General features: G+C 38.5%; 1 protein-coding gene and 1 long non-coding RNA gene across 6 annotated transcripts in view; one reads left to right on the forward strand and one right to left on the reverse strand.

Annotated features, from left to right (window-relative positions):
• pde4bb (phosphodiesterase 4B, cAMP-specific b) overlaps positions 1-27,442 on the reverse strand; it is a 158,009-nt gene that overhangs the window by 16,124 nt on the left and 114,443 nt on the right. For 3 of the 5 annotated variants that reach the window (XM_087240574.1, XM_087240575.1, XM_087240576.1), the window contains 5 exons: positions 25,141-25,338; positions 20,503-20,539; positions 20,334-20,404; positions 19,834-19,883; positions 4,339-4,451 (listed from right to left, as the gene is read on the reverse strand). In XM_087240574.1, coding sequence (XP_087096700.1) covers positions 4,339-4,451; positions 19,834-19,883; positions 20,334-20,404; positions 20,503-20,539; positions 25,141-25,338 — 469 coding nt within the window. Of the gene's footprint in view, positions 1-426; positions 592-4,338; positions 4,452-19,833; positions 19,884-20,333; positions 20,405-20,502; positions 20,540-25,140; positions 25,339-27,442 lie in introns of those variants that run through there. The other 2 variants (XM_088649537.1, XM_087240577.1) reach the window with 2 other exon arrangements.
• LOC147837032 (uncharacterized) lies at positions 13,490-16,691 on the forward strand. Its single transcript, XR_015478362.1, has 2 exons — positions 13,490-13,632; positions 13,932-16,691. It is a non-coding gene; the product is annotated as an uncharacterized LOC147837032 (long non-coding RNA).

The following is a 27,442-nucleotide window of genomic DNA, read 5'->3' on the forward strand; positions in this document are numbered from 1 at the left end:
AGTTGAGCAAGTGAAACTTCAGACACATTTAATTTGAATTTGAACTAAAAGCTTATGTTCTTAACATAAAGTACCTTAATTAGGTAAACAAATAATAGTCTTAACAAAGACATTTGAAATTATTTCAGTATTAACAAATACTTGCTTTTGATTTCACTTACATATTAGTCAAAATTATTTCATGGAACTGAGATAACACAAACTCACAACGAGCAGAATAAGTACTAAAAAGTAAACAACGATTAATATTTTATTACAGCACTTTTTATTACTAAAGTATTGCTCATAGTTAGTTAATGCATAGGTAACTCATAAACCTCATTGCAATGTGTCACCTTTAAATAAAACATGAAAAGCCATGTCCAATTTCCAGTGCTGATTTATCAGTGAAAAAAATGGGTCACACAAAACAAAACTTGCACTCACTCACCTCTCTTTTTAGCACACCAAACTTTCTCCTTTTCTCTGAGTAGCTTAATCCCATTGTTGCTGTGATGATGTGTTGTTCGCTACTTGAGAGCTTGTGTAAAGGCAGTGCATGTAAGCTCACTTTGACTGGTGTCAGGAAGTGCGTTAGACAAAGTGCTGACTGATTCACCTCACTGTAAATGTGCTGTTCCTTCCTTACCACTCACTGCTCCTCCCTCTCTCTTTCTACGGCGTCGGGTACAGGCGCTCTAAGATCTTACCACTCTTGATCTGACTAAACTGAACTGTTGATAATGTGAATTGAGTACTTGCACCATGTAGCTGAATTTTAGAATGTGTTTTCTTTTCAGAAAAGAAAAACAAAAATTACACAAATAATAAAGTAATAAAATATGGGTTGTTGACAAGATGTTGAATTTTCACTTTCAAGCATGACAAAAAAATAAATAAAAATAAAAACTGTGATTGGTTAAACATTTATTTGTCTTCCATGGTTAAAAAGCTGCTGTGTTATTACATTTTAAACATTTTTTAGCCAAATCTCAAAACGTTCCTATCGTGCAACTGTTTTAGGCATAGATTAATAAATTACAGTTCTAATAAATTAAAAAGTCAATTTTACATTTTGTCACTGAAAGCCATGTCCTCTGGTCACACGCTAATCCATTTCATCTGAAAATTTCAAGTAGTTGAAGGACCCCATTCAAGTTCATGAGACCAAAGCTCCCTGTGTAACTGCCATGACGTCCTCTTCATTTCATTTGTTTGTCTTCAAATTGTGCACATCATATAATACCAGATGTCAATGATGGTTGTTTTACAAAAAAGCCTGATTTTTTAGCTGTCTTTGTCAACTATTCATATATAAATGTATATTTTTAATAATACATTTTAATATAATATAGGACAAAATAATTATAATAATATCTTGGTGATTTCTGAAGGATCATTTGCAACATTGTACCACAAAAGCAGTTTTATGTTGCACTAGCCAAAAACACATTGTGTGCACTCAGTCATTGCGAAGTCTTGTTCTGCCCCGGCTAAAACTACTGAGCGTTTCTCTACATTGCCTGCTTTCCCGTTGCTTACCTTACCTTGCCTTGTTCTCTGACGTTGTCCTGCCAGCCGCCTGCCTTGTACCTCAGCCTGATTACCGACTCTGATTCTAGCGGCCTGCCTTGAACCCCAGCCTGGATTCTGACTTATTATTCGCCGCCTGCCTCTGACCCATGCCTGAACATTCATACTGTGATTACCTGCCGTTGATGCTTCAACGTAACACTATTGTGTTTGATGTGAGTTCGCACACGCATAACATCTGTGTGCTTGTGTTTATTAAACTGTGTTTAATAAATTTACTGCAAATGGATCCCTCTGTGTCAGCCCCTTCATTACATTAGGGCTGTCAAATGATTTAAAAAATTTACATAATTAATCACACTTTTTTGTAATTCATCATGATTAATCACGAAACGCTGTATTTATTACAAAAAAAACCCACAGGCATTTAAGTGCTATTTGAATTTCAAAACAATTAAGGGATCACAGAGATCCCTTCAGATTTATCAACACGCACGAACGCGTTCATCAAATTTGCTTAAACTAAGTGTTTTAAAGTATGGCTGTATTTTGCAAGCAATGATTCTGATACAGCAACAAGAAACTTATAAAATGTGAGGGCTCATGGAAGCAGCTTGAAGGCAGAGAATAGGGCTGTCTTTGACAGCTTGCGACTTCATCTGCCACTTTCACTACTGTACATTTAAATGGACACCAATACTCCGCTTTTATGATTAAGATAATATTGATTAAGAGTCTATCATGTAAGCAGCAATTTTTGATTACCTTAAAGCACGGGTGTCCACATTTGGTCCTGGAGGGCGAGTGTCCTGGAGAGTTTAGCTCCAACCCTAATCAAACACCTTAATCTTCTAATCAAGCTCTTGCTAGATATACTAGAAACTTAGTGGCAGGTGTGTTGAAGCAAGTTGGAGCTAAACTCAGCAGGACACTGGCCCTCCAAGACGGAGTTTGGACACCCCTGCCTTAAAGGATAATGCGAGTCCCGAAATGCTGAGGTTTTTCTTTCTGTTCGCCAAGCGGTATCAAATTTCAATAAAACATCCTGAATAAAAATATGCTGAATGAAAGTGCACTGCTGAACTGCAGTTAAAGTCTAAAGATTAAAAGTGAAGCAACTGAAATTGGATGAAACTCTGGAGGAAACACAGCCTGTTACTGTGACATGAATTGTTTTATACTGAAACTTTCCTTCTAAAAGCGCGTCCTTGGTCTTATCCAAATTTCTTTGCACGTTAAACACATGCCAGGGCCAGAGCAAGCTGAACTGGCGCTCTAGGCAAATGGCAATCACACCCTCAACCTGAAAGCGAGGACCGTGAGGGAGAGTGTGGGTGTAGCTGATGAAAGTGAAGACCAGGGGGTTCGCTCACTATTTATATAAATATAGTTTCCAGTTTAAATAGTTGTATCATGGCCAATTATTTTCCTGTTCTAACAAATCATACACCAATGCAAAAAGCTTTTTTATTCAAATTATTTCATTTTATCCTAAATAGAGAATAAAATAAAACACCAACTAATAGAGTAACTACTATTAAACTTTTCAAAATATTTGTTACATTTTTTAAACAGTATGATTTTAATATTATGCTGCACTTACAGTAATAGAGATAATATAAAGATAATATAATATAATTTTATATAATATAAGATAATATAAAATATAATCCTCAACTGTCCTGCATTACATAACACAGCCTAAGATCAAAATGCTTCAATGTGACAGTAATGTATTGTGTGTGTGTGTCTTGTATTGCGCGTTGATTTCTGTTTACATCTAATAAGATATCAGGGCAAACAAAGCAAAGTGGAAATGCTCAAATAAAGTTTAAAGTTGTATGCTTAGGATAAAAAAATCTGAACCGATAGTACTAAATAATTAAATTAAATAATTGGTTGGACCATGTGCTTTTCGGCAAGACCACAAAGTGTTCACTATTTACAGCATTTGACCAGTATTGACTACTCAGTACTGGTAGACCAACATGTTCTCACTGAACGCCACAAGAGGGTATTAAATCTGCTTTCCTCTTTATCCTAATTACTGTATATCCCAACAAAAATGTATTAGGCTTTGATGCTAAAAAAAAGTAAAAATGTGCTTGTATGTCTGTTTTAGTAAGAATTGTTTCAATATGTTTGATACTTACATTCCTTTTGATGTTAATAAAGCTTGCTAGAATGTTTTAAAAAAAGAAAAAATTACTATTTTAGTCTGTGTACTTAAGTGCAATTTTATGTTTGATTCAGTGTTGTTTACTGTAATTATATGTGAAAATTACTGACAATTTGTGTTAGAATGAGTTTGTTTTCAGTAAATTGTGGGAGTATGTTTTATAGGGAAATATAATATCAGTCCTATGTGACTGAAATTTGTGTTTCATTCAGTGTTACTTTCTGTTTCTTTGTAATTATTTGTGAATTGTAAGTAAGACGAGCAAGTTGAGAGTAAGAAAAACCTGTTTGAGAGAATAATCATTCTTCAATTTACATAAAGAACATTGGACCATGTTTTACTCTAAGATATTATTTGAGGACAATATTAAAGAATTTCTTCAAATGTACTTCAAAATTTAACATTTAATTCAATGTATATTTTGACTGCAATTATTTACACTGCACATTCTAAAGAAATAAATAGCATTTTCCCAGTGAAAATTATATATATTTTTCCGTGTATTCATCTAAAATAAAACTCTCAAACAAATATGGCATGAAATAAATTGTGAAATAAGTTGATTATATTTACAAACATGCATAGAGCCTTTAGAGTGAGTCTCCGAGAGCAGTTCTCAGGTTGACGAGGCAGCGAATGAACCTTACCTTGTTGGAAGCCATGTCACTGACAGAGCGGTATGTCTGGACGGTCTCCAGTTGGTCCAGGCACCAGTCGAGCTCCTCCATGGTCTCCAGGGCCAGCTTTTGGTAAGATTCATCTGGTAAGAGACACACAGATATGTATTCAGGAAACAGTCTCTGTCTGGTGAGAGTGATGCAGAGAGACAACCTGTGTTTTTTCATGGTGGGCTGGCTTCTGCTGATAGAGTCATTGTGCACTGGTACACGCTGGATTACTAGCTCACTGCTAGCTTGGCTCTTTCCACTATGTCATCAACTGGGTCTCATAACGCCTAGCCATGATCGCAGTCAGTCTCTATCTGCTAACATAATGCTGTTCTGGTCAATGAGCCTCAGATCCTGGACAGCTAGTGGGAGGGACTCTACTACTCATTAGAGGAGTCCAATAAAGTCCATTATAGGCTTTTAAATTAAACACATATATTATTGCCATTATTTAATTTAATTTCAATAATAACTCTGAACAGTTCACCTTTGAACTGAACGTGTTTCCCATTGAACTTTTTTCACACTGATGACACCTCATTTGTCTTTCTTTGTAATTCTCCTTTCTTTATTCTTTGTAAAATACTAATCAAAATGTAGTTTTAACACATTTAGAGAAGGAAATCTACTTAATATTCAAATGCTTTTTGGTATTAAAGAAAAATAATTTTGACCTATTCAGCGTACACTGTTAAAAATTGTCCTGTTAAAAAACAGTAACTGGCAGCACAGTTGAAAGCAAGTTAACAGCGTCTATAGTTGTTGCTCTATAATTTAACAGTATGCCGGCAACTGCAGCTGCCATTTTTACAGTATATTACTACATTGACATACATTACTATATTGACAACGTTTTGTTCAATGAAAGCGACTGCCTCAAACTGGTCAAATGCTTTATGAGTTTATAAAGTATTGTACGTCACAATTCACGTCACAGCAGAGCTTTCCATTCTAAAAATAGATAGATTAAGTTACATATATAGGCAACGCAGTGGCACAGTAGGTTGTGCTGTTGCCTCACAACAAGAAGGATGCTGGTTCAAGCCGCGGCTGGTTGGCATTTCTGTGTATAGTTTGCATGTTCTCCCTGCGTTTGCGTGGATTTCCTCCGGGTGCTCCGGTTTCCCCCACAGTCCAAAGACATGTGGTACAGACGAATTGGGTAGGCTAAATTGTCCATTGTGTATGAGTGTGAATGAGTGTGTGTGGATATTTCCCAGAGATGGGTTGTGGCTGGAAGGGCATCCGCTGCATAAAAACGTGCTGGATAAGTTGGCGGTTCATTCTTCTGTGGCGACCCCGGATTAATAAAGGGATTAAGCCGAAAAAGAAAACGAATAAATAATTGAAGTTACATATATAAAAAATAATAATAAAATTACATTCAAACTGCTCACCTTTGTTTCAAAAACAATGAGTAAACACTTGTCCATATCCAATAACTTTTACAATTCAGCACAATTCATCTAGTATGATTTTGGTTATACAATCTGATCACTGTTGGTAAAAATGACTTCCTGTATCTTTCTCTATAACACAGAGGTTGAATTAATCTTTCACTAAAAGCTTGCACACGCTTGGACTGTATCAAAAAGGGGATTATTATGGTGGTTCATCATACTGACAAATTTGTCTATCATTCTATCATGTGCAATCTCTTCTATAGTGGGTAGTACACAATCAGTCTAACAGCAGTTAGACTGAATTTTATCTAAATTTAACTAAATTTATTTTTAATTTGTCCTTCACTCCATAACAATGACACACACACACACACACACACACATACACAGGTTGGAAATGCTATGTAGAATTTTCCACTATGGGGATTTCGTCAGAAACCAATCATCTGAAGGAGTATAAAATCGGGCCAATGAAATGCCAATGTGTTGGCGGCCTCAGTGTGCACAGCTGGCGTCAATGACAATCATTCATTCTATAAGGACGTGGCTAGTGCAATGCTCGACATCCTTTTCCAGCTGAAGAGACTTTTACGCTCAACAGCTAAGGGACAATCATTGTGGCGAAGGTACATAGCATGGGTTACTTTAGTAGTAACCATATCATTCCCCTTCGTATGGGGAACTCCAATGCTATGTGGAAACTTCTACTATGGGTAAATCTATTGAAAACGCCACAACGAAAGAACCTTATCACTTCCCTGGCGAAGGGTGTGCCACGCAGTAGAGCAAGCGCACCTACAACGCCACGAAACGCAGTCTTCCAACGCGTCCCCTGGCCATTACTTACCTTACTTACCTGTTCAAGTTTAGCTATATTTTTCGGGGAGTCGAAACTAACCAAGTAAATTAGGGTTTTTAACAGTACGTTGGGAAAGCGGTCAGTCCTAAAATGGAGGACGCTGCGGAGCTCACCTGCTACCCAAAGAGGGGAGACCTGGTGACACCCTGTGGACTAGCCTCGAAAGAGGGGAGTACATATAAGTGGATGGTTAGCGGGGTGGGAAGACACAAGCCCGACTTAAAAAAGGGAGGACCAAACCATGGTTAAGTGAGCTTATGGGATCGCCAGCTGGAACCTCCAGGTCGCTTACTCTCTTAATCGATGCCAACGCGACCAGCAGAGCTGTCTTCAAGGACAGAATCTCAAGGATACTGAATCGAGTGGTTCGAAGGGATCCACACATAGGCTTGTTAGCATTACCGCAAGGTCCCAAGAGGGTATAAGAGGGGGCGGGGTGGAACCATATGCCTCGCACCTCTGAGGAACCGGATGATACGGTTATGCCTCCCCGCGGTGCCGCCATCCACCGCATCATGATGAGCGGAAATAGCGGCCACGTAAACCTTCAGTGTGGAGGGCGACAGCCTTTGTTCCAACCTGTCCTGAAGGAAAGAAAGCACAACACTGATCTGGCAAGATCAGGTGTCTTTTCTGCGATTGAATAGACTCCACTTCAGGGCATAGGCATGCCTAGTAGAGGGTGCTCTCTCTTGCCTCCTTATATCCTTCACATAACACCCATCTAGTTGGTCCTGGGGCTGGGGGATAAACCATCACCAGGCTCATAGCAGAAGCAGCCCGGTAAAGCACGCCATCATGTCTGCTTTTCAGCACGGCCACAAAGTCTGCTTCTAGACTCGACACCGCGCTCATCAACCCTGCCATTCCATTCCAAGCCTCTGCCATTCCAGCATCTGCCATTTTTTCAGTCTGGTGTCAATAAAAACTTTTATTTCGGTAAAAAGGATATTTTCTGAAATTTACAGAATATTCTATTAGTACAATGACCTCTTACATATCAAAAGTTTAAACAATTTTTTTTCTCATTTCATGACCCCTTTAAAAGAACCATATGTTTCATATTTTAGTGCTTTAAAGTACTACTACTACTACTAAGTACCCCCCAAATTTATTCAATTTTACTTTGACTTTTATTCAATTTTACTTTTAGGCGTTACCCCAAGGCACGCCTCCCCCGAGACAAAATTATAATGCATGTGCAAACATCTTTAATTTATCACTTAAAGTGCATGGCATCAATTACATTCATTTTCTTTTCGGCTAAGTCCCTTTATAAATCTGGGGTCGCCACAGTTTACATACAGTTTGTTATGGGGGCATGTTTGAAAGCCTCCAGAATGCACCATAGAAAGTATTTGGCTAGAACACACTTTTAGACTGGCACTTCTGCTTTGAAGCCTGGGTGATTAAAAAATCTGGACTGGATTCTCAATGTGAGAATATGATATAATATATTTTTTATTATTTGCATAATTGTCACACTTTACTGTTTCAGATCCTTCAGAACTATGTTCAATATTAGTCAAAGATAACACAGGTAAACACATCAAGAAGTTTTAAAATTAAGTTTTTTTGTTTATAAAGGAAAACTAAATCCAAAACTACATATGGTAGCTCTATGTGAAAAAGTGTTTTTCTCCTACACCAAATGACTGGTTAGCCACCTTTAGCAACAACAACTGCATGATAACTTGCAATGTGCAGCATTGACAGTAAAGCTTAATGCTTAATTAGCTTTAAAAAAATTAATTGTTGAATTAAAATTAAAGTAGTGACAATAAATTACGAAGTCAGTGAGAGAGTGTGTCTCCTGGAGGACTACCATTTCAGCCCCAACTCCAATCAAACATGAACCAGCTAATAGCATATGGTTCCAATTAAATGTAGGTGGACTTCGAAGTAGAATTTAGACAGTATTCCACCATTCTTAATTGTGATTCCATTCTGAAGGGAGTGAACATGTTTAGTTGAAAAGAAATTGTATAGGGAATAAGGAAGCAACACTTTGCAGGAAGTAGGAAGGGAAAATTACCCACCACTCATTAATTAATGCTCTAAGAAAAAGAATGGTGATGAGGCTATGATGCCATTATTGAGTTTAATTATGAGTGGTATGTCATTGTGATCTAATTTAATAATAATAATGAAAACAAAAAGGTCCATTAAGTTGAAGTTGAGAACAGAAATTGTCTATCTGTAAATTATGTCCTGTACATGTGGTTGAATTGACAATAAAGCTAACTTTGACTTGACTTTGATTTGACAACAAATTATTTGTTTTTTGTTTGTTTGTCTGTTTGTTTGTTCAGCTCCATCAAATAAAGAAATGCACTGGAACAACATGAGGATTAGTAAATGATGGCATTTTTTTATTTTGGATGGAATTTACTTGAATTATTCATTTAATATATATATTAAATATGGATTCATTTTTATTTTATCTAATCATTTAAGAACAAGCAGCAAGAATCAGTAGAGGTACGTAATTCTGTGAGTACAAGTTAATGTATATTTTAATAAAAAAATATTGAGCAATGAGCTCTTCTAATTAAATAAAAGCAACATCCTCATGCTGTTATTACATGCAAAACAGGTCAGCGGGGACAGTAGCCTGCATAGATGTACTCTGAATTCCTGTAGTTTTTTAATTATGATTATTCATCCCAAGTGAGCAGAGATTTCTACTATATTCAGTGTTTGAAAGTGTGTTTTTCTTCCTGCTAGGAACATGAGGTATCTGCTCTTTCAAACACACAGGAAGTGAAGGTACTAGTAGGTGGGCGGGGACTGACGTCAATAAGGCTAAGAGGCATATGAAACAGGAACCAAAACATCCCACAATTCTTTTCCCCCTCTCATCAGCTCTCGGCTAAGTAGATCAAATGAAACAAAACATAATGTCACAGTTTTTGCAATGAATATGCTGTGTCTTAACACTCATATGAACAAAGCATCTGGCAGTCAGTCTTTGAATTAACTAAACACGAGTGGACTTTGCATCACAAAGCCTTGGTGCTCATAACAAGAATAGCATGCGTAGTTATCTTTTTACCTAATTGAGTGAATAAGGTTTAAATGGATATTTTTGCATTTTTACACATAATAAATCCACCATGTTCACATACACACAATAAAATACAATTCATTTAGCATTTGAGAAAAAGAGCATTACACTTCACCTATACCGCATCTATACCGCACTACCACCTATACCGGAGGAAACCTACATGAACATGGGGAGAACATGCAAACTCCACACAGAAACACCAACTGGTCCAGCCAGGACTCAAAACAGCAGCCCTTCTTGCTGTGAGGAGACAGTGCTAAACACTGATCCACCATGCCGCGGTTCTAAAGAAGCTGTTGACATAAAATTGACCTAGAATTTGGTAAAAACCCAAAAAATCCAAACAAATAAGTAAATCAAAAGAAAAAAATTCAGAAATTAGAATGACAAGGAGATGATACTGAACTATTAAACTGCATTTACTACTTTTTTATAAAAGGCTTTTTTGGAAATGGAGAGCATCAGGATGCCTCTTGTATTAAGAATGGAGTAGGAATCATTGCTCAGGTGGGATATGCTTCTCTGTTTTTCAAAATAGTCAAAAAAAATGTATGGTTCTGTGGGTCTTATTAATCAACTGGTTTTTAGTTGTTATTTTCTATTGGATTTAAGCAATGATTGGCTGGGCTATTCTAGCAGCTTTATTTTCTTTTCTAAAACCAACTTAGAGTTTCTTTGGGTGTTTTAAACCATTGTTTTGCTGAAACGTCCACATTGGTTTCATATTCTTTATCCTGGTGATGTAAGTGTTGGGACTGAAGCAACTGATTTAAAGAGCACCTATGATACTGTTTGGCCAGAACTGTTTGTAGATATAGTGTGTGAATTGTCATATTGGACTGAAATAAATAATAAAAAATTGAACATTTCCTGACATTAAAATAGGATTCAAATCCCTTCAATTTTGAGGCTCACTGTAACGTAATGTAGAAGTCTGGGTTTCCTCGACAGATGCGTATTAACATGTCTCCACAGTAATGCGTATAATAATATCCACAAGAGTGCACTTGCTGGGATTAAAAGATCTGTTTAGGTTTCATTCACCATGATGTTGCTTATAAGTGATAAAAGAGCTCTCTAAAATGATTGTTAATAAAAATGCATTGTTGCCTTGGTAATGCAAGCATAATGTAAACAAAAGCAACTAATAATCTAAAAGTGCTCAATTGTTAAAATGTGTTGACATAATATTTATCAGCATACATAATTGGTTGAGAATGTTAAATCAATATGCAAAACAGAAAAAGAGGAGGTTTAAGCTTTTTCTCTCATTATTTTTCTTAAACATTTTATTTTACCATTTTTAACAACAATTTTGAAAAAAGTCATTTGTGTGAAGCCTGTTGCATTGTCTGGTGTTTCTTACACAATAAATATGAATATTGTTCTTTAGATTTTTCTGTGCTCATTTTTTTTTCAAAACAGCACAAACCATACCATACCAAATCAACGAAGGATGCGATTCAGGTTTTTCCCCAGTAGCATCATCGGGCATCAGTGACCTACGTGACCTACCTGAGGGGCATCTGGAAGTCAAAATTAATGGGTGACAGTTTCAGACCCTCCTAGACTCTGGCAGCACAGTTAGCCTGGTACAGGCACAGATGCTTGCACCCCAGATTGGGTCAAAAACCTCCTTACCCATCACCTGTGTCCATGGAAACACCCGCCAGGAGCCCATAGTCTACCACCCCCAGATGGATGGTTGAGCAATTTAATCAACCCTCACACAGATGCTGAGTTGGGTTGCTGTGAAGGACAAGCATGATGGGCAAAGGAAGCCTGGGAGCAGCAGAATGCAGTCCATTATACCATCATGGAGCACATAGAACAAATTAGTGAGAAGATCAACCATGTCATGCCTTTAGTCTGGGAACACGTTGTCACAGCACAGCATTCCCATGGTAATATATATAACAATAACGTACACTTTAACAGAGCAGCCCTACAATAGAAGTCATGGTCCTAGTCCCAAACGCTGCCTCAAGCTTTCTGGCCTTGCAGGGCCCCTGTGCAGTACTAGAGAGAATTGGACCTGTTACCTACCATTTTTGGCAGCAGGGATAAAGAACTGACCAGTTGTACCACATCAACCTCCTAAAGAAGTCATGACTAGAGAGCTTGTTGCCTACAACCAAAGGTGATGTTTTCTCTTTACTTTCTCTTTCCCATGAAGGCTTACATCCACCAACACAATGTCCGAACACAACCAGGAGTCATCATCAGACAGCCACTCTACTGTGTCCCTAAAGCTCACTGGCAATGAGTTGCAGGATTGCATGGAAAGGGCTTTGTACATCTCAACCCTGGATCTTACCAAAGGCTACTGGCAGGTACCACTTTTTGAAGACGCAAAAACCTCCAGATTTTAGTTGCCCCTTCCTGCTGCAAATGGATGCCTCCAACACAGGACTGGGAGCTGTCCCAGGAAGCTGACTTCAGACAAGAGAAACTAGGCCGCAGTGGAGAAAAATGCTCTGGCCATCAAGTGGGCAGTACTGTCTACCCAGCCATAATTACACCCTGGTCACAACCAAGCTGATGTCCAACATGCAAATTCCAAACAGAAATGCCAACTGGCCCAGTTGGGATCCAAACCAGCAACCTTCTTGCTGTGAGGTAACAGTGCTAACCACAAAGCCACCATGCCATAATGCTTCACTGATGCCACGGTTAATTACGTACCTCGATTTTGAGGTCAGAAACAACAAAACATGAGGAACAAATCTCCAGGGCATGCCTTTATTTTTAACAGCAGAAAAGCAAAAGCATTAAGGGCATGCAGTCTGAATGTCTGAATGCAGTATTGCTATTTTAAGGACAGAAAAATATGCTTTGCGCCACGGCACATGATATAACAGGGTTGTGTTTATTCTCTTAATGAGGTATGGGTGTTTTGAGAATAACGTGCATTAAACCAATCAGAGTTTCATCTTCCATTCCCTTTAAAAGTCTGTTGCGTTGCGCCATGGTGCATTAGCTGTTTACATTGGTGGACTTTGTAAGCAGAAAAACTGAATGCTTCACTAGCGAGAAAACAGTTATCTGCAGCATAAGCATAAAGAAATAGCCTCCTAAATTTGGCTTCTTTACTTTCTCTTTCTATTTACTTTTACTTTATTTTTTTAAATATCTATGTAGAAAATAATAATTTTTGTAACATTTTAATCCTTTAATTCATTACATCCTGTGTGTATTAAACAATGTGTAAGCATTTGAACCTGCATAGACACATAAGTAATGTGCACTGTGATGGACTTTAGTCCAGCTTTCAGTTGGTCAATGTCGTGATCTATTTCAGTTCTTCAAAATAGCAAAGCGCCAACAATCCGCCTTAATAAACCTCTTTTTTAGACCAGCATGCTACAGATTTTGACAATTGTAACACTGCTTTTAGTCATTAATTGGACACTAGAAGCTTTATGTCTATGTCGAAATTAATTTTGATTAGAGATGTAACAATTCATTTAACTAAAAATGCGATCTGATTCACGATACTAACGTCACGATGGACAATTTAGTCCCAATTTTTTTAACAAAATTATTTGAGACAAATTTAAGGTGAACAAGAGCCCTGAAATGAGATTTTAAAACAAAATCCAAATAAAAAGTAAATAATATAAGCTAGAGAAGATTATTTATTATAAACAAACTAAAACTGTGCAACTAAATTACAAATTTAAAATAAATTCCAAATAAAAAATTAATAATACAAATTAAAGAAGGCTCTTTGTAACGCCACGCCAGCAGAGGGAGCCCTTACCCAACTACTGACTCAGCTCCGCTCCCTCTGCAGTCACTTCCTGCTTGTGCTGTATTTTAGAAAGAGCTCAGGCCATGCTTCCCTGCGAAGCATTGCCAGTCTACCTGCATTACCAAGCGGTTTTCCAAGAGACTTTCATGACTGCCTGCCTGTGCATGGCCCTGCCTGCCTTGATCAAGTACGTTATCTGTCTTTGCCCTCTTGCTCTGTTTTGTACTGCTTATTGTTGCCTTGAACTTTTGCCTGCCTTCCCTGTGTTCTGGATTTGCCCCTGTGTATCTTGATCTGTTTTGGACTGATAGTTGTTATTCTGAACCTCTGCCTGCACTCTCACTACATTGTCTGGATTCGCCCCTGTGTTTGTTGACTGGATTGGACTGCTTATGTGTTGCCGACTTTTCGCCTGTTTACTTACTGATGTCTTTGCCTAAACCCTTTAATAAAACTTCTGCATATGGATTCTAATTCTGTCTTAAGACTCCCCGTTACAGAATACTTCGCCTCCCTTAAATCCAACAGAAGTTTAAAGCCTGCTAGCTACATAAAACTAGACCCAGCCATGAACCCAGTAGCTACAATTTTTGACTCACTCAAGGCCAGAGGAATATTGAGCAAAAATCAGAAATGTTTCAGATTTTTGTGAACTTTGTTACCTGGTAAATTTTTATGAAGTGACGTTAAAGGACATTTTTAGAAAATGACTTAGTAAACCATGGGGATCAAGGCTGCCAGGGGAAAAATACATTTTTCACTGGACCAGTACATTGACTATGCGTTACTGATCAGTGGTTTACTCTCACTGTGGCTTCAGTAGAAGAACACAGCAAAACCTCAACTCCCACTAAGCCATGTCTGCGTCTTCTTCAGCTCGCAAGAAGGCCTCTAGTCTCTAGTCCTTCAGTTCACAAAATAGCCACCTCCAGTCCCCCAGGTCACAAGATGGCCGCCTCCATTTTTCCAGCTCACAAGATGGCTGTCTCAAGTCCTCCATTTCACAAGATGGCCGCCTCCAGTCTTCCAGCTCACAAGATGGATGTTTCCAGTCTTCCAGCTCACAAGATGGCCGCCTCCATTTCTCCAGCTCACAAGAGGGCTGACTCCAGTTCTCCAGCTCACAAAGTGGCCACAATCAGCCCTCCAGCTCATGCATGGGTGAGCGCCAATCAGCCACTGGCTCACAAGATGGCTCCCTGTTCCAAGTCTGTTCCTGCTATAGTTCCAGTCCAAGTTCATGTTCCTGATATGCCATCACCTGAGCCACCAGAATGGTGGATTCCAAAGCTGTTGCCAGCACTAGAGCTGTTGCTACCAGGGCTGCCAGAGTCGCCGCCAGGGCTGCCAGAGTCGCCACTGTCGCCTGAACTTCCTAATTAGTCACCACAAGATCCTCCTGAATCCCCCAAATGGCGAGTGCTAAACCCTTTTGAATTCCCTGAATGGCGGGCGCCAGAACCCTCTGAATTTTCTGAATGGCGGGCACCAGACACTTTGGTATCCCTCAAATGGCGGGCGCAAGGATCCTCTGAATCCCTAGAATGGCAGGCGCCAGACACCTCTGAAATCCACGAAAGGCCAGAACTGCCATCCGAGTCCCACGAAAAGCCAGAGCAGTTACCCAAGTCCCATGAAAGGCCAGAGCCACCACCTGAGTCCCACAAAAGGCCAAAGCCACCACCAGAGTCCCACATAAGGCCTGAGCTGCCACTGAGTCCCACAAAAGGCTAAAGCCACCACCGGAATTCCACATAAGGCCAGAGCTGCCACCCGAGTCCCACGAAAAGCCAGAGCAGTCACCCGAGTCCCATAAAAGGCTAGAGCTGCCACCCGAGTCCCACGAAAGGCCAGAGCCGCCACCCGAGATCCACAAAAGGCCAGAATAACCACCTGAGTACCACGAATAGCTGTCAGAGCCATGTGACCTCCCAAAGCCGCCTAAACCATATAAACCTTCTGTGCCCTCTGAACCAAAGCCCCCTGATTCACTGGAGTTAAATGAACTGCCAGTGTTTCCTGAACCCAAGCCTTTTGACCCACTGGATTTAAATGAACTGCAAGTGTCTCCTGAACCCAAGCCTCCTGACTCACTGGAGTTAAATGAACTGCCAATGTCTCCTGAACCCAAGCCTCTTGACCCACTGGATTTAAAGGAACTGCCAGTGTCTCCTGAATCCAGGCCTCCTGACCCACTGGGGTTGAATGAACTGCTGGTGCATCTTGAACCTAAGCCTGCTGACCCACTGGGGTTGAATGAACTGCCAGTGCATCTTGAACCTAAGCCTGCTGGGGTTAAATACATGGGTAATGCCTCCTGAATCCAAGCCTCCTGACCCACTACGGTTTAATTAACTGCCTGTACTTCCTGAACCTAGGACTCTTGACACACTGGGTATATGACGCGTCTATGCCTGCTGAGCCAAAGCCTCCAGACATACCGCAGCTCCACGCTCCAGGCCCTCTGCAGCTCCACGCTCCAGGCCCTGTGCAGCTCCACTCTCCAGGCCTTCCGCAGCTCCACACTCCAGGCCCTCTGCAGCTCCATGCTCCGGGCCTGCCACAGCTCCATGCTCCAGGCCCTCCGCAGCTCCATGCTCTAGGCTCTCCACAACTCCCCGCTCCAGACCCTCCGCAGCCCCACTCTCTTGGCCCGCCTATGCCCCACGGCCCAGGCCCGACCAACCAGCTCCCAGACTGCGGGGACGCCCACTTTGAGTTCCAGGAGTCACTCCTAGAGGGGGTACTATAACGCCACACAAGCAGAGGGAGCCCTCGCCCAACTACTGACTCAGCTCCGCTCCCTCTGCAGTCACTTCCTGTTTGTGCTGTATTATAGCAAGAGCTCAGGCCATGCTTACTTGCGAAGTATTGCCAATCTACCTGCATTACCAAGCGTTTTCCAAGAGACTTTCATGACTGACTGCCTGCCTGTGTATGACTCTGCCTGCCTTGATCAAGTACGTAATCTGTCTATGCCCTCTTGCTCTGTTTTGGACTTCTTATTTTTGCCTTGAACTTTTGCCTGCCTTATTACCACGTCTTCTGGATTTGCCCCTCTATTTCTTGATCTGTTTTGGACTGATAGTTGTTATACTGAACCTCTGCCTGCACTTTCTGCACTGGATTTGCCCCATGTGTTTGTTGAATGGATTGGACTGCTTATGTGTTGCCGACTTTCTGCCTGTTTACTCACTGATGTCTCTGCCTAAACCCTTTAATAAAACTTCTGCATATGGATTCTAATACTGTCTCAGACTCCCCGTTACACTCTTTAATATAAACGAAGTGTGACTGTGCTAAGATTTAACATTTTTTCAAAGAAATATCAGCTTGTTTATGTTTTCTGGCATAAGCTGAGATCTTTGTTCATTTACAATGTCCCTTGCTGATGAAAAAACACTTTCACTGGGGACTGAGATGGCAAGGGAAGCCTTTCCTAAACAAGAGAGCAGTGTGTACAGAGGTGGTCAAAAGGCCCTCTGCGCCAGTGCCCTCTGCTCCAGGGCACTGGCAACTGGCATATAATACTAAGACATATAAATATATCATATACGATATTATAAGCAATTTTTTTAAAAGATACAAAAACTAAATTGAAAAGGAACAATCTAATACCTTGTTTTGTAACAGGACAGCTTCCTCTTTCAATCTGAAAAAGATCTTCACATTTTCGCTATGAAAACACTGATGCACTGTGTGATCTCCATAACATCAGTACTTGTCAGAGCATGCGGAGATGCCAATCCTCCAGTCTGCGTGGTTTGGCCTATTAAGAGCTTTTTGTGTATAGATGTCTGTGTTTTTTACTGTGCTGCATCATATTTGTTGTACAGTGTAAAGCTGGATTTATACTTTTGCCTGGCGCTGCATCCTCGCAAAACGGATGAGGTTTTTATTCAGTGCCTTGTTCAGAGGAATCATGCCTTGATATTAAGGTTGAATGAGAGTGCTGGGAAAGCAATAATTCCACGTTTGAAGTCCAACTCTTACCATTAGGCCACACCATCAGCATGCAAGGCTAAACCAGCTGCTGACAAAATGACAAGGACCTAAAGATTTGATTGGTAACCTATGAGATTCACTATCCCGAGAAGTTGAATTCCAATCAAACCTACCATGTCATCCTGATGTAAGAGTGGTAGGAATTGTCTGAAAAGAAACCTGAGACTTTTGATGGTACAAAAGTTGAAGGATATGAAGAGGAAAAATGGTGAATAATCAATGATTATTTAAAAAAATAACATAAATAACATTATTAATCTTAGTAAACAGTGTTATACTGTATAAAAGCAGGAGGTTAACATCTTTCATTTTCAGTATTTCGTGCTTTCCATTTATTTATGCTTGTAAAATGCATTATGGGATGTTGATCTCTGCTCTGTTGAAATTTGATGTTGAAAATTCAACTGTGCAGTTTAACAAAGTAACTTTTATTGGCATTTTAGTAGTTTCAGACAAGTTATTGTTTAACATACAATATATAGAGAAATGAGCCTGTAAAATAACAGAAAATGTATTGCAGCTTATTACCAGGTTTTTGCAGCATAATATAAAACACCAACCCAGACAATATATCACTTAAAACTATTAAAAAGTTTATATAAATCACTTTTGCAAACATTTTAAGGTTAAATGTTGTAAGAGGAAAAACATGATCCCAAAATGCATTCAAAAGCCCAAATGAGTGGAAAAAAACATGAATCACAAAATACGGAAAAACTGTGTACAGATATTTTTACATTGCATATTGCAAAAATAAACAAAACAACAGTTGTTAGTTTAACACTTACTTGAATAAAACTATATTTAGCCCAAAAAAATGTTTTTTAGTTATTAAAAAACAGTTTTTAGAATTAATAAGCAATCATTCTCTGGCAGATTTCAGGAAATGCCTGAGGTACCGCTTTTATATAAAATGTGTTGTAATTGTAATTGTTGTAATTATCTTTAATACAAAAAATGCTTGTCCGAACAGTGAGCATTATTTTTACTTCACTACATTTAAGTTGCATTTGGATAGGTTTCACTTGCCAAGTGGTTTGCACTAGTTATTGTACCTACACTAGAAATGTTCTGTTAACTCTGTTAAATTATAATTACGAAAGCTAAACCTTATATATGGCGGCACATTGACTCACTTCACAGCAAGAAGGTTGCTGGTTCGAGTCCTGGCTGAACTTGGTTTTCCTGTGTGGAAACTAATTTGGCTATAGCGTATATCTTTGTGTGTGTGTGTGTGTGTGTGTGTGTGTGTGTGTGTGTGTGTGTGTGTGTGTGTGTGTGTGTGTGTGTGTGTGTGCGTGTGTGCGTGTGTGTGTGTGTGTGTGTGTGAATGAGAGAGTGAATAGCTGTTTTCCCAGTTCTGGTTAGCAGCTGGAAGGGCATCGATTCCATTGCATAAAACAAATGCCGAAATAGTTGGGGGTTCATTTTCACTGTGGTGACCCCTAATAAATAAAGGGCTAAGCCAAAGGAAAATGACTTTAACTTTATATTAAAACTAAACTGAAATGTGTTCACAAAACTAAACAATAAACTAAAACTAACAAACCAATTAAGCAATTAACTACAAATACACTGAAATTTAGAGCAAATTTAAAACTATTTTTCAAATAAAACTAATTTAAAACTATAACAACCTTAACACACACACAGACAGAATGGTCTTCCTATCTTGCACAGACTTTTATTGTTTTTATATAAGGTTGTCTGTGGCCTACCCCATATGCCTAAACCCCACCCTCACAGAAACATGTGCCAAAGTTTATATACTAATAAAACATTATAGTAAGTCAAGATATAAACATTACTATCCAGTAAAGCCATTTCACTGGTCCTCACTAATTAAAATTAAACAACTTGCAAGAACATAAGTGTGTACCATTGAGCCCCCAACCCAGACATGTAGTGAAATCGTACAATAGAATCAAATGTATATTTTTCCCTTTTTACATTTTTTTGTTTGTTTGTTTCTTTTAATTAAATATGCTTAAGCACACATCACTGTTCGCATCAACATAAACACACACATAAACCTGATTTTTCTTTGCACTTCTGTGCTAAATCAACATAGATAGCATCACTGTGGTTAGTGTGGGTAAGTGTGAGAGAGGTCAAACAAGCATGTCATTTTACTCAAACTGTTATTTCTCCCCTTCCACCCAACCCCTCATTTCTCTTTTCTTCAAAGCAGCGGAAATTTTATGCTAGTCAAATTGAGAGAGCTGTGAAGACCATCTACGTAGTCTAAGAGATTTTTTAAATGAATATTATGATGAGTAGCTGCAGCTGTGTAATTCAAGAATAAAGTCACATTGAGGCTTACCAACACTGCATTGAAATTTTCTTTAGAGAAATATCTGTTAACAATCCTAGAAAATCTTACCTGACAGGTTAGCTTTGGTTACTGGTCCATGACTGCTAATTGGTGATCTTCTGTTACAGAAAGTGATGCAAGCAAACAAATATATGCGCAAAAAATCAGACATTAATGGTTATAGGTAACAAAAACAGTCATTGTTAACTGAAAAAGAGAGACAAAATATAATACATGTTCTTAATACTTTCAAGGTTTATTTAATATATATATATATATATATATATATATATATATATATATATATATATATATATATATATATATATATATATAATCAAGAATTAAAAATTAATCTAATATATTCTTCCATATACAATTCCCGTACTAAAAAATGTAAACAGGGTTTTTTGCAATATTGACATGTTTTAAATATGGGAAATCATCAGGGGTCTAAAAAAGTTTTAAACCAACTGTAAAAAAAATAAAACAAATCAAAGAATAAACCATATAAATTAATTTGTGCCCTCTTGTGGTATTATGTCATATTACATGCAAATGTCACTTACTTGCTGGAGGGACATGACACGTTTGTCAGGATACTGAAATTATTCCTAACAGTGCGAAGGCTTGCAAGTACCTGTACAAAAATCACAAGAGTAGACATACTGCATAAAAAGAGCATCAAAACTCTGTCAATAGTAACGTTAAATTGCAAAAAGCAATATGTAAACATACCTGAGCAAAAGGAGTGACAATCAGGTCTTCACCATGTCTAACAACCATCAAAATAAGAAAAAAAGAAAAAAAAAATGTGTGAAATAATTTTTTTTATTCACGAGACTGCGTTGCCTTGCGTTGTTTTTTTTAAATTTGCATCATTTTTTGCATTGTGAAAATTTGCAGAATGTTTTCTTAATGTGCTTGCATTGTGAGGATTTGCCACACATATGCTGTCAAACAGATAAAGATCTTTTCTTAGTTTGCTGGTGTTTTTTTTTTTTATGGTGTTTTGTAATTGCATGTTTTCTTAAATTGCAACATGTTAAGCTCTCTCGGCCACTGTATCATTCAACGATCTGTAAAAACAATTTAAATGCTGTATCATTTATTATTTGACCAGTGGATGGCACTAGCACTTTGTGAAGAAGCACTACACATACTGTCCTCTAGTCTGCCATTGATTTTTTGGTTGTCGTTACCTCTGCATACAGTACATATGACTTAAGTTTGTACATGTCTTGCCTTGTGTTTTGTACATGTTTCCTTTGTTCCCTACAATATTTCCATTATTCATTAAGGCCCAAATGCTGGTGGTGAGATCGAGGACCCTCATGGAATTGCTAAATTTATTTATTTATTTACACAGGGACAATGTACAACATAACATGTTGTGCCAGAGTTAGCTACTTTACATCTGTAGTCCCGGGACAAATATCAACAATATTAAAAATATAAAACATAGTACAATAGACACAGTACAATACATACAATACATCAAAGTCAATAAAATGAAATAAAATCAGTGGTTGCATATTTGTGTTTCAAACATTATGCATAGTTTTAAAAATATTAAAAGTGGTACTCTCTCTTATATACACTGGCATTTTATTCCATCTATCTGTTGATCCCACTGAAAAAAACAGATTGTCTAAAAAATGTTCTCCTGAGTTTAACTAAACAATTACCACTAACAGATAACCTAGTCTGACTTACTGTATATTGTCCTAGCAGGCAAATACACATTGATTGTGATGTGGTGGTGTGATCATTAAATATTTTTTAAATGTGACACACATCAGCATAAAATAATATAAATATGTCAAATGTTGGTAATTTATGTTGTTCAATACAATTACAGTAATGATAGCTCCTTGACTTTTTATCTTTTTTTTTTTTTTTTACAGTTTTTTAATAAATAATATACAACGGTTTTAATGTTGTAATGTTCGTGTGGGACCAACTTGTAGCACAATAAGATAAATGAGGGAAAATCATTGCATTCATAAAAAGTTTAGCAGCAGCCATAGGTAACTAATACCTGATGTTTCTAATAATCAGGCTTGCTCTAGCACTTTTAGAAACATTTTTAATGTTTTAATTAAAGTCCATAAGTATACCTAAATATTTAAAATTATCAACAATACTTATTACTTCTCTATTATGTAAAATATCAGAGCAATGCTCCTCATTTTTCTTGATTGAAAACAAAAACAAAAAACATTCCCAAGGTTTTACTTATATCGAGGGTAAGAAATGAACAACATAACCGGTCTGAAACTTTATTGAGTGCTGCAGTAAGTGTGTTAGCAGCTTGTTTCAATTTTTTTTATTTTTTTATTTTTTGCGTGAGTGTATACTACTGTGTCATGTGTGTACATCTGAACCTGAACTTCTGGACACAATGCAGGCAAATTATTAATGTATAAACTAAACAGAATTTGTCCAAAATGTCTACAATATAACCATTAATAATTGGTGAGCATGCGCATGATAATTTAGATAAAAGTATGTTGTGGTTAACATTATCAAAAGCCATTACAACCAACAACTTCACCCCAATCTAGACTAAATTTAATTTATAAGTTTGCATTCTCCATAGCTCTAAATCCAGAGGTTATGACTGCTGACTTCCAGGCACTTGGAACATAAGACTTATTGACAGAATATAATATTTAGGGCTTGCATAGTAAACTAGTCGAGCAATCAACTACTTCAACCACTAGTCAGGGCTCTCAGAAACAATCGACTACTTGAGCGTGAATGACATCTTGAGCGTAAATGACAAAGTCGAGCTTAAATGACATAAAAACGACAAACGTATCCAACAAACAGCACGATCCAAGGTTAAAGCAGCCAAAAACAATTGAGGATTAAATTCATGATTATTTTCACGTGGATGTGCTTGTATTTCTAAATGCAAACCAGCAATCCACGAGATTCTATTCCTTATTTCTGTCAAAAACAGGGTAAAGTCCTTTTTTATTAAGCTGGAGTTGCCACAGCGGATTAAACCACCAACTTATACAGCATTTGTTATCCAATGGATGCCCTTCCAGCTGCAGCCCATCACTGGGAAACATCCATACAGACATTTACTATGGTCCATTACCATACTCAATTCACCTATAGCACATGTCTTTGGCCTGTGGGGAAAACCTGAACACCCGGAGGAAACAAACACAAACAAAGGGAGAACATGTAAACTTCACACAGAAATGCCAACTGACCTAGCCAAGGCTCGAACCAGCGACCTTCTTGCTGTGAGGCAAATGTGCTACCCACTCCGCCACTGCGGCACCCTATTAATATATTATTTATGTATTTTCATATTCAACTTTTTACTTATGCATTATTTATTAATGTAGGCTATTTATTTCAGGTCAGGTCAGCTGTATTGTTGACGAGAACTAATTTTGTCTTTCCGAACTGGTTTAACTATTTAAGCTTTACTTAGTTCTTATTACAGCTGAAAAATTATTAAATAATAAAGTTACTTTAATAACTTATTAAAGTATTAAAGGCTTAGTCATTTTATTAATCTGGGGTTGCCACAGCGAAATGAACCTCCAACTTATCAGTTACGTTTTTACGCAGCGGATGCCCTACCAGCCGCAACCCATCACTGGGAAACATCCATTCACACTCATTCTCACTCATACACTATGGACAATTTAGCCTACCCAATTCACTTGTACCACATGTCTTTGGACTTGTGGGGGAAACCAGAGCACCTGAATAAAACCCACGCGAACACAGGGAGAACATGCAAACTTCACACAGAAATGCCAACTGACCCAGCTGAGACTCGAACTAGTGACCTTCTTGCTGTGAGGCGACAGCACTACCTACTACCTCTAATAGTGGAGTGTAGCCACTGCACACTGGCTTTTGCTTTTTAAATACAATCAAACATAGAAAAGTAAAGCTTGAAGATTTGCTACATTTTCTGCTTAATAACTGTCCGAATAATTTGGACATTTAAAACACCATTGTTTTTGTTAGCTAGCAGCTTCAAAAATGAAGAATTAAAAAATCTTTATTAAAGTCACCACCTTTGCACCTTTGTAAACCACTGCTTGCAGCTGGATATTATTGTGGGAGCTTAGAGTTTGATCACACCTAATGTATTCTTAAGCCTGGTTTATTCTTCTGCATCGAGTGACCCACAGTGCATGCCTTGCCCGTTGCCGTGCATTTATACTTCTTTCCGCTGTTAATGTTGCTCTGTAATAACACGTCCGAAACGCTAGCTGATAGTGAGGTGTTTATGTTTCTCTGTGCCAAGTTTCTACTGGTGCTTTGTTTTTCTGAATGCTACCGTAATTTATAAGACTCTCACCTCCACCCCTACTCGTCAGAGCTACCAAGCTGACCAATTACAGAGTTTGCACTACGCGTCGGTGTTGTCGATTGCCGACAGTGAGGGCTATGCGTCCACTCGTAGGCTGCGCCAGCATATGCATGCGCCTGACGCAGAACTATAAATCAGCCTTTAGTTGAGAGGGGCCTTTAAAAGGTGCTTTTTTCTATCAGTTTCTGTTGTGCACTGCATGTGTGCTGTGTCTTGTGTTTTCGCTGTTTAAAAACATGCACGCATCATTTACTACTGGTGTATACAAACCACGACTTTTGAAAAAACTAACTTAAGCACAGACGTGCTATGTAAGCTTCGCCTGTAAAACTGGGAAAAGATCAAATATTTCATATGATTAGATTAAGTTTATTAATCTCTAAATGTAAAGTAACTCTAAAGTGTTAGATTATGTCTTTGACATAATCATTACAGCTAAAATTAATCTTGTGCTTATCTCTCCTCATCGTAATTTTCCCCCTCCTTTTTTCTGAGCCTGAAAAGTAGATTTGCTCAACCTTCACAGTCCAATTTCCAAAATAAATCAGGTATGGGGCAGACAAGCAAAGGCCATGGCTGTGTCAGTGCATGAATTGCCATTATTGAGTAACCGGAGTTCCTAGGTTATCATAAAATGATGATTCTTTTCTTTTTTTTGTGTGAATATATATAAATATTCATGTGCTAAAGCACTGTCAATGAAGATAATTTGTACAATACAAATAAAAATGATTTCAGCAAGCAAACAGCTCGGACTACTAACGGGTTATGGGGGTCCCCTATTGGCCCTCATAGTTTAGATATATTTTAATATCTAAAATATTGTGTCTTTAATAACTTTAATGTTTGTTTCAATCATGTATGGCCTAAATGCAAGTAAATTAAAAACAAATTCCTCTTTAAGTCCATGTATGGATGCACTCTGGTTTGTAGCAGCACTGAGCAATTTTAATTCATTAGACCAGAATTGCAGTATCATTGTGTTAGTAAAGTAGCACAGAAAAGCTTTTGTTTTTACTTACAGTTGTTCTCCAACAAGGGAGGAGTTCCGAGAGGTGGATTTGGGTGAGAGGTCATAGTCACTGTCCGAGCGGTAAAGGAAAGACTCACGCCGCTGACTGTGACTGGCCATGCTGGGATGCAGGATTAAGCCAGAAGCTGGTGACACTTGTAGATCCAGTGGACTGCAGCCAATAGATGGTCCATTCTCCACTTCCAAACTATACAAAATGAAACATAGAGTCTACATGGTAATTACATCAATAAAACAAAAACAGTTCTGGCTCTGCAAATGGGAAACAATTGCTGTTCTGCATTGAAAAATAAATAGATACAAATTGAATGACTCTTTCCTTTTTAGATACTACATTTCATGCACTGTGTAATAAAAAGGCACCAGTCACTGTTTTCACTATAGCAATAATAACAAAGGTTGTTGAAATTAAAATTGAGTTTATTTTATGTCCAAATCTGAAGAATAGTGAGATTATCTGACTTGTAGAGCCCCTATTAATGTATTATCAACACAAAGAAGACAATTGTAAAACATGAGCATTTTTTCCAAGGGTCACGAAACACCAAAACACATTTTTGGAGCTGTTGTGTATGTATATGTGTACCACTCTGGTAAAACATTATTAGGACACATATATTACACAAAAAAAGTAAAAATAGGTTGTTTTTGTGTTCTTTTGGCAAATTCGTTCTTCCAGTTTGAAATGAATTTTTGAAGTTGCGTCACTGGGATCCTTGCATGTATTCCAGTTTGTAGACTGGCTGTCTGTACCTGGGAGGGCTTTGTGACGTCTCTGAGTGTGCTGCATTCATTCATGAGAAAGACTTGGTTCAAACCAATCAGAGCACTCTATTGTGTATGCGGTGCAACTTTATTTATATGCATGATAGCTTCAAAGACTATGTTACCTGAAACAGTGGTTAGACAGCAGAGAAACGTCATGTTGTGTTGCCAAAACAAGTGGGAGAAGAATTGTTTGGAGATATGGGTCGTCAGTGTTGCTTTTATAATTTGTTGCAACAAAGGTTTTGTTTTCATTTTCTAGCTATGAGAGCACAGCTGGACTCACGTGTGGATTACAGTGCACACAACAGAAATATGTTTGTATGGAACATTTTTCACTTGAAAGCTTTTCTCATCTGGAAATCTTGAAATACGGATTTGCTGCTCGTCTCCTTTATGCAGAGTGTCAGGGTTTATTTTGCAGCGTCCCGTTAAGCTGTCAGGAGAGGTGGTGTTTTGGTGGTGATTGACAGGGTGCGCGCGCGCGACGTGTCTGAGGAGAGATGCGGTGGGGAGGGGTGAGAAGGGTGCGCGACGATGCCTATTTGAGGACCGGGAGGAAGACGCGAGATTACCGGGAGATCATCACTCGTTTGCGGGCATCCGGAGACTCGCGAAACTTCCTGCCATACTCATAATTCTTTCTTCATATAGCCGTATGCCTATTACATATCCATAAAACACTGTGATATAACCGCGCTCGGATCGGATCGCTTTCTCACTGCAATCGAACCGCTCCAGGGTTCTTTTCAATTGAGCTGAGACCACCTCATTCAAGCGATTACTTTGGCGCGGAACAGAGCGCGATTGCCCTGTTCACATATGCCAAACAAACCACGCTAACTGGGCAAACAAGACACGTTTCGAAACAAAAGTGTAGGTGTGAAAGCATCCTAAAAAAGACGCGGCTCTAGTTGGTGTTGATTGTCCTGTCTCAACAGATTTGGCAAGTGTGTGCGATCAGTGCCCTTTCTTTGTTCATTCAGATGGCAAAGTTAGTTTGTATCGTCAGTAGTATTCTTTCAGTGTTTAAAGACAGACCTTAGTCAAATGATTTCTAAGTTACTTGTTTTACAGTACATTAATATCACTACAATATTATGGACTGAAAGATCCAATTTTCGCTGCATTTTGTGACAGGATAGTCTAGACACACAGCTTTCTGACCTTTCTGTGCATCTGAGTTACTGAGAAATGCAAAGGTTTTTTCTCTTTTACGACGTACGGTATCAAACATTCCACTGTCACCAAAGACAGTGACTGTCTTTCTCCCCTGTGTCTGTGTGTTTGTTTTGCCTCGGTGAAAATCAGCCAAAGTGGAAACTCCCATTTTAATTCAAATCCTTACCTCTTTCCCTCCCCCGACACTCCCACCTAAACAGCGCTAGACACACCAACTTTCCTGACTTTTTCCAAACTAGAGGTGTAAAAACACCTTGCTGAAACAGGGGGGTTTCATGTTCCTTTAACAACAAAAATAAGCAGACTAAAGGAAACTAAAATTACTAAATGTACAATTATTGAGA

Source organism: Danio rerio, chromosome 2 (genome assembly GCF_052040795.2).
Source record: "Danio rerio strain M-AB ecotype USA chromosome 2, GRCz13ab, whole genome shotgun sequence".
Classification (NCBI taxonomy): domain Eukaryota; kingdom Metazoa; phylum Chordata; class Actinopteri; order Cypriniformes; family Danionidae; genus Danio; species Danio rerio.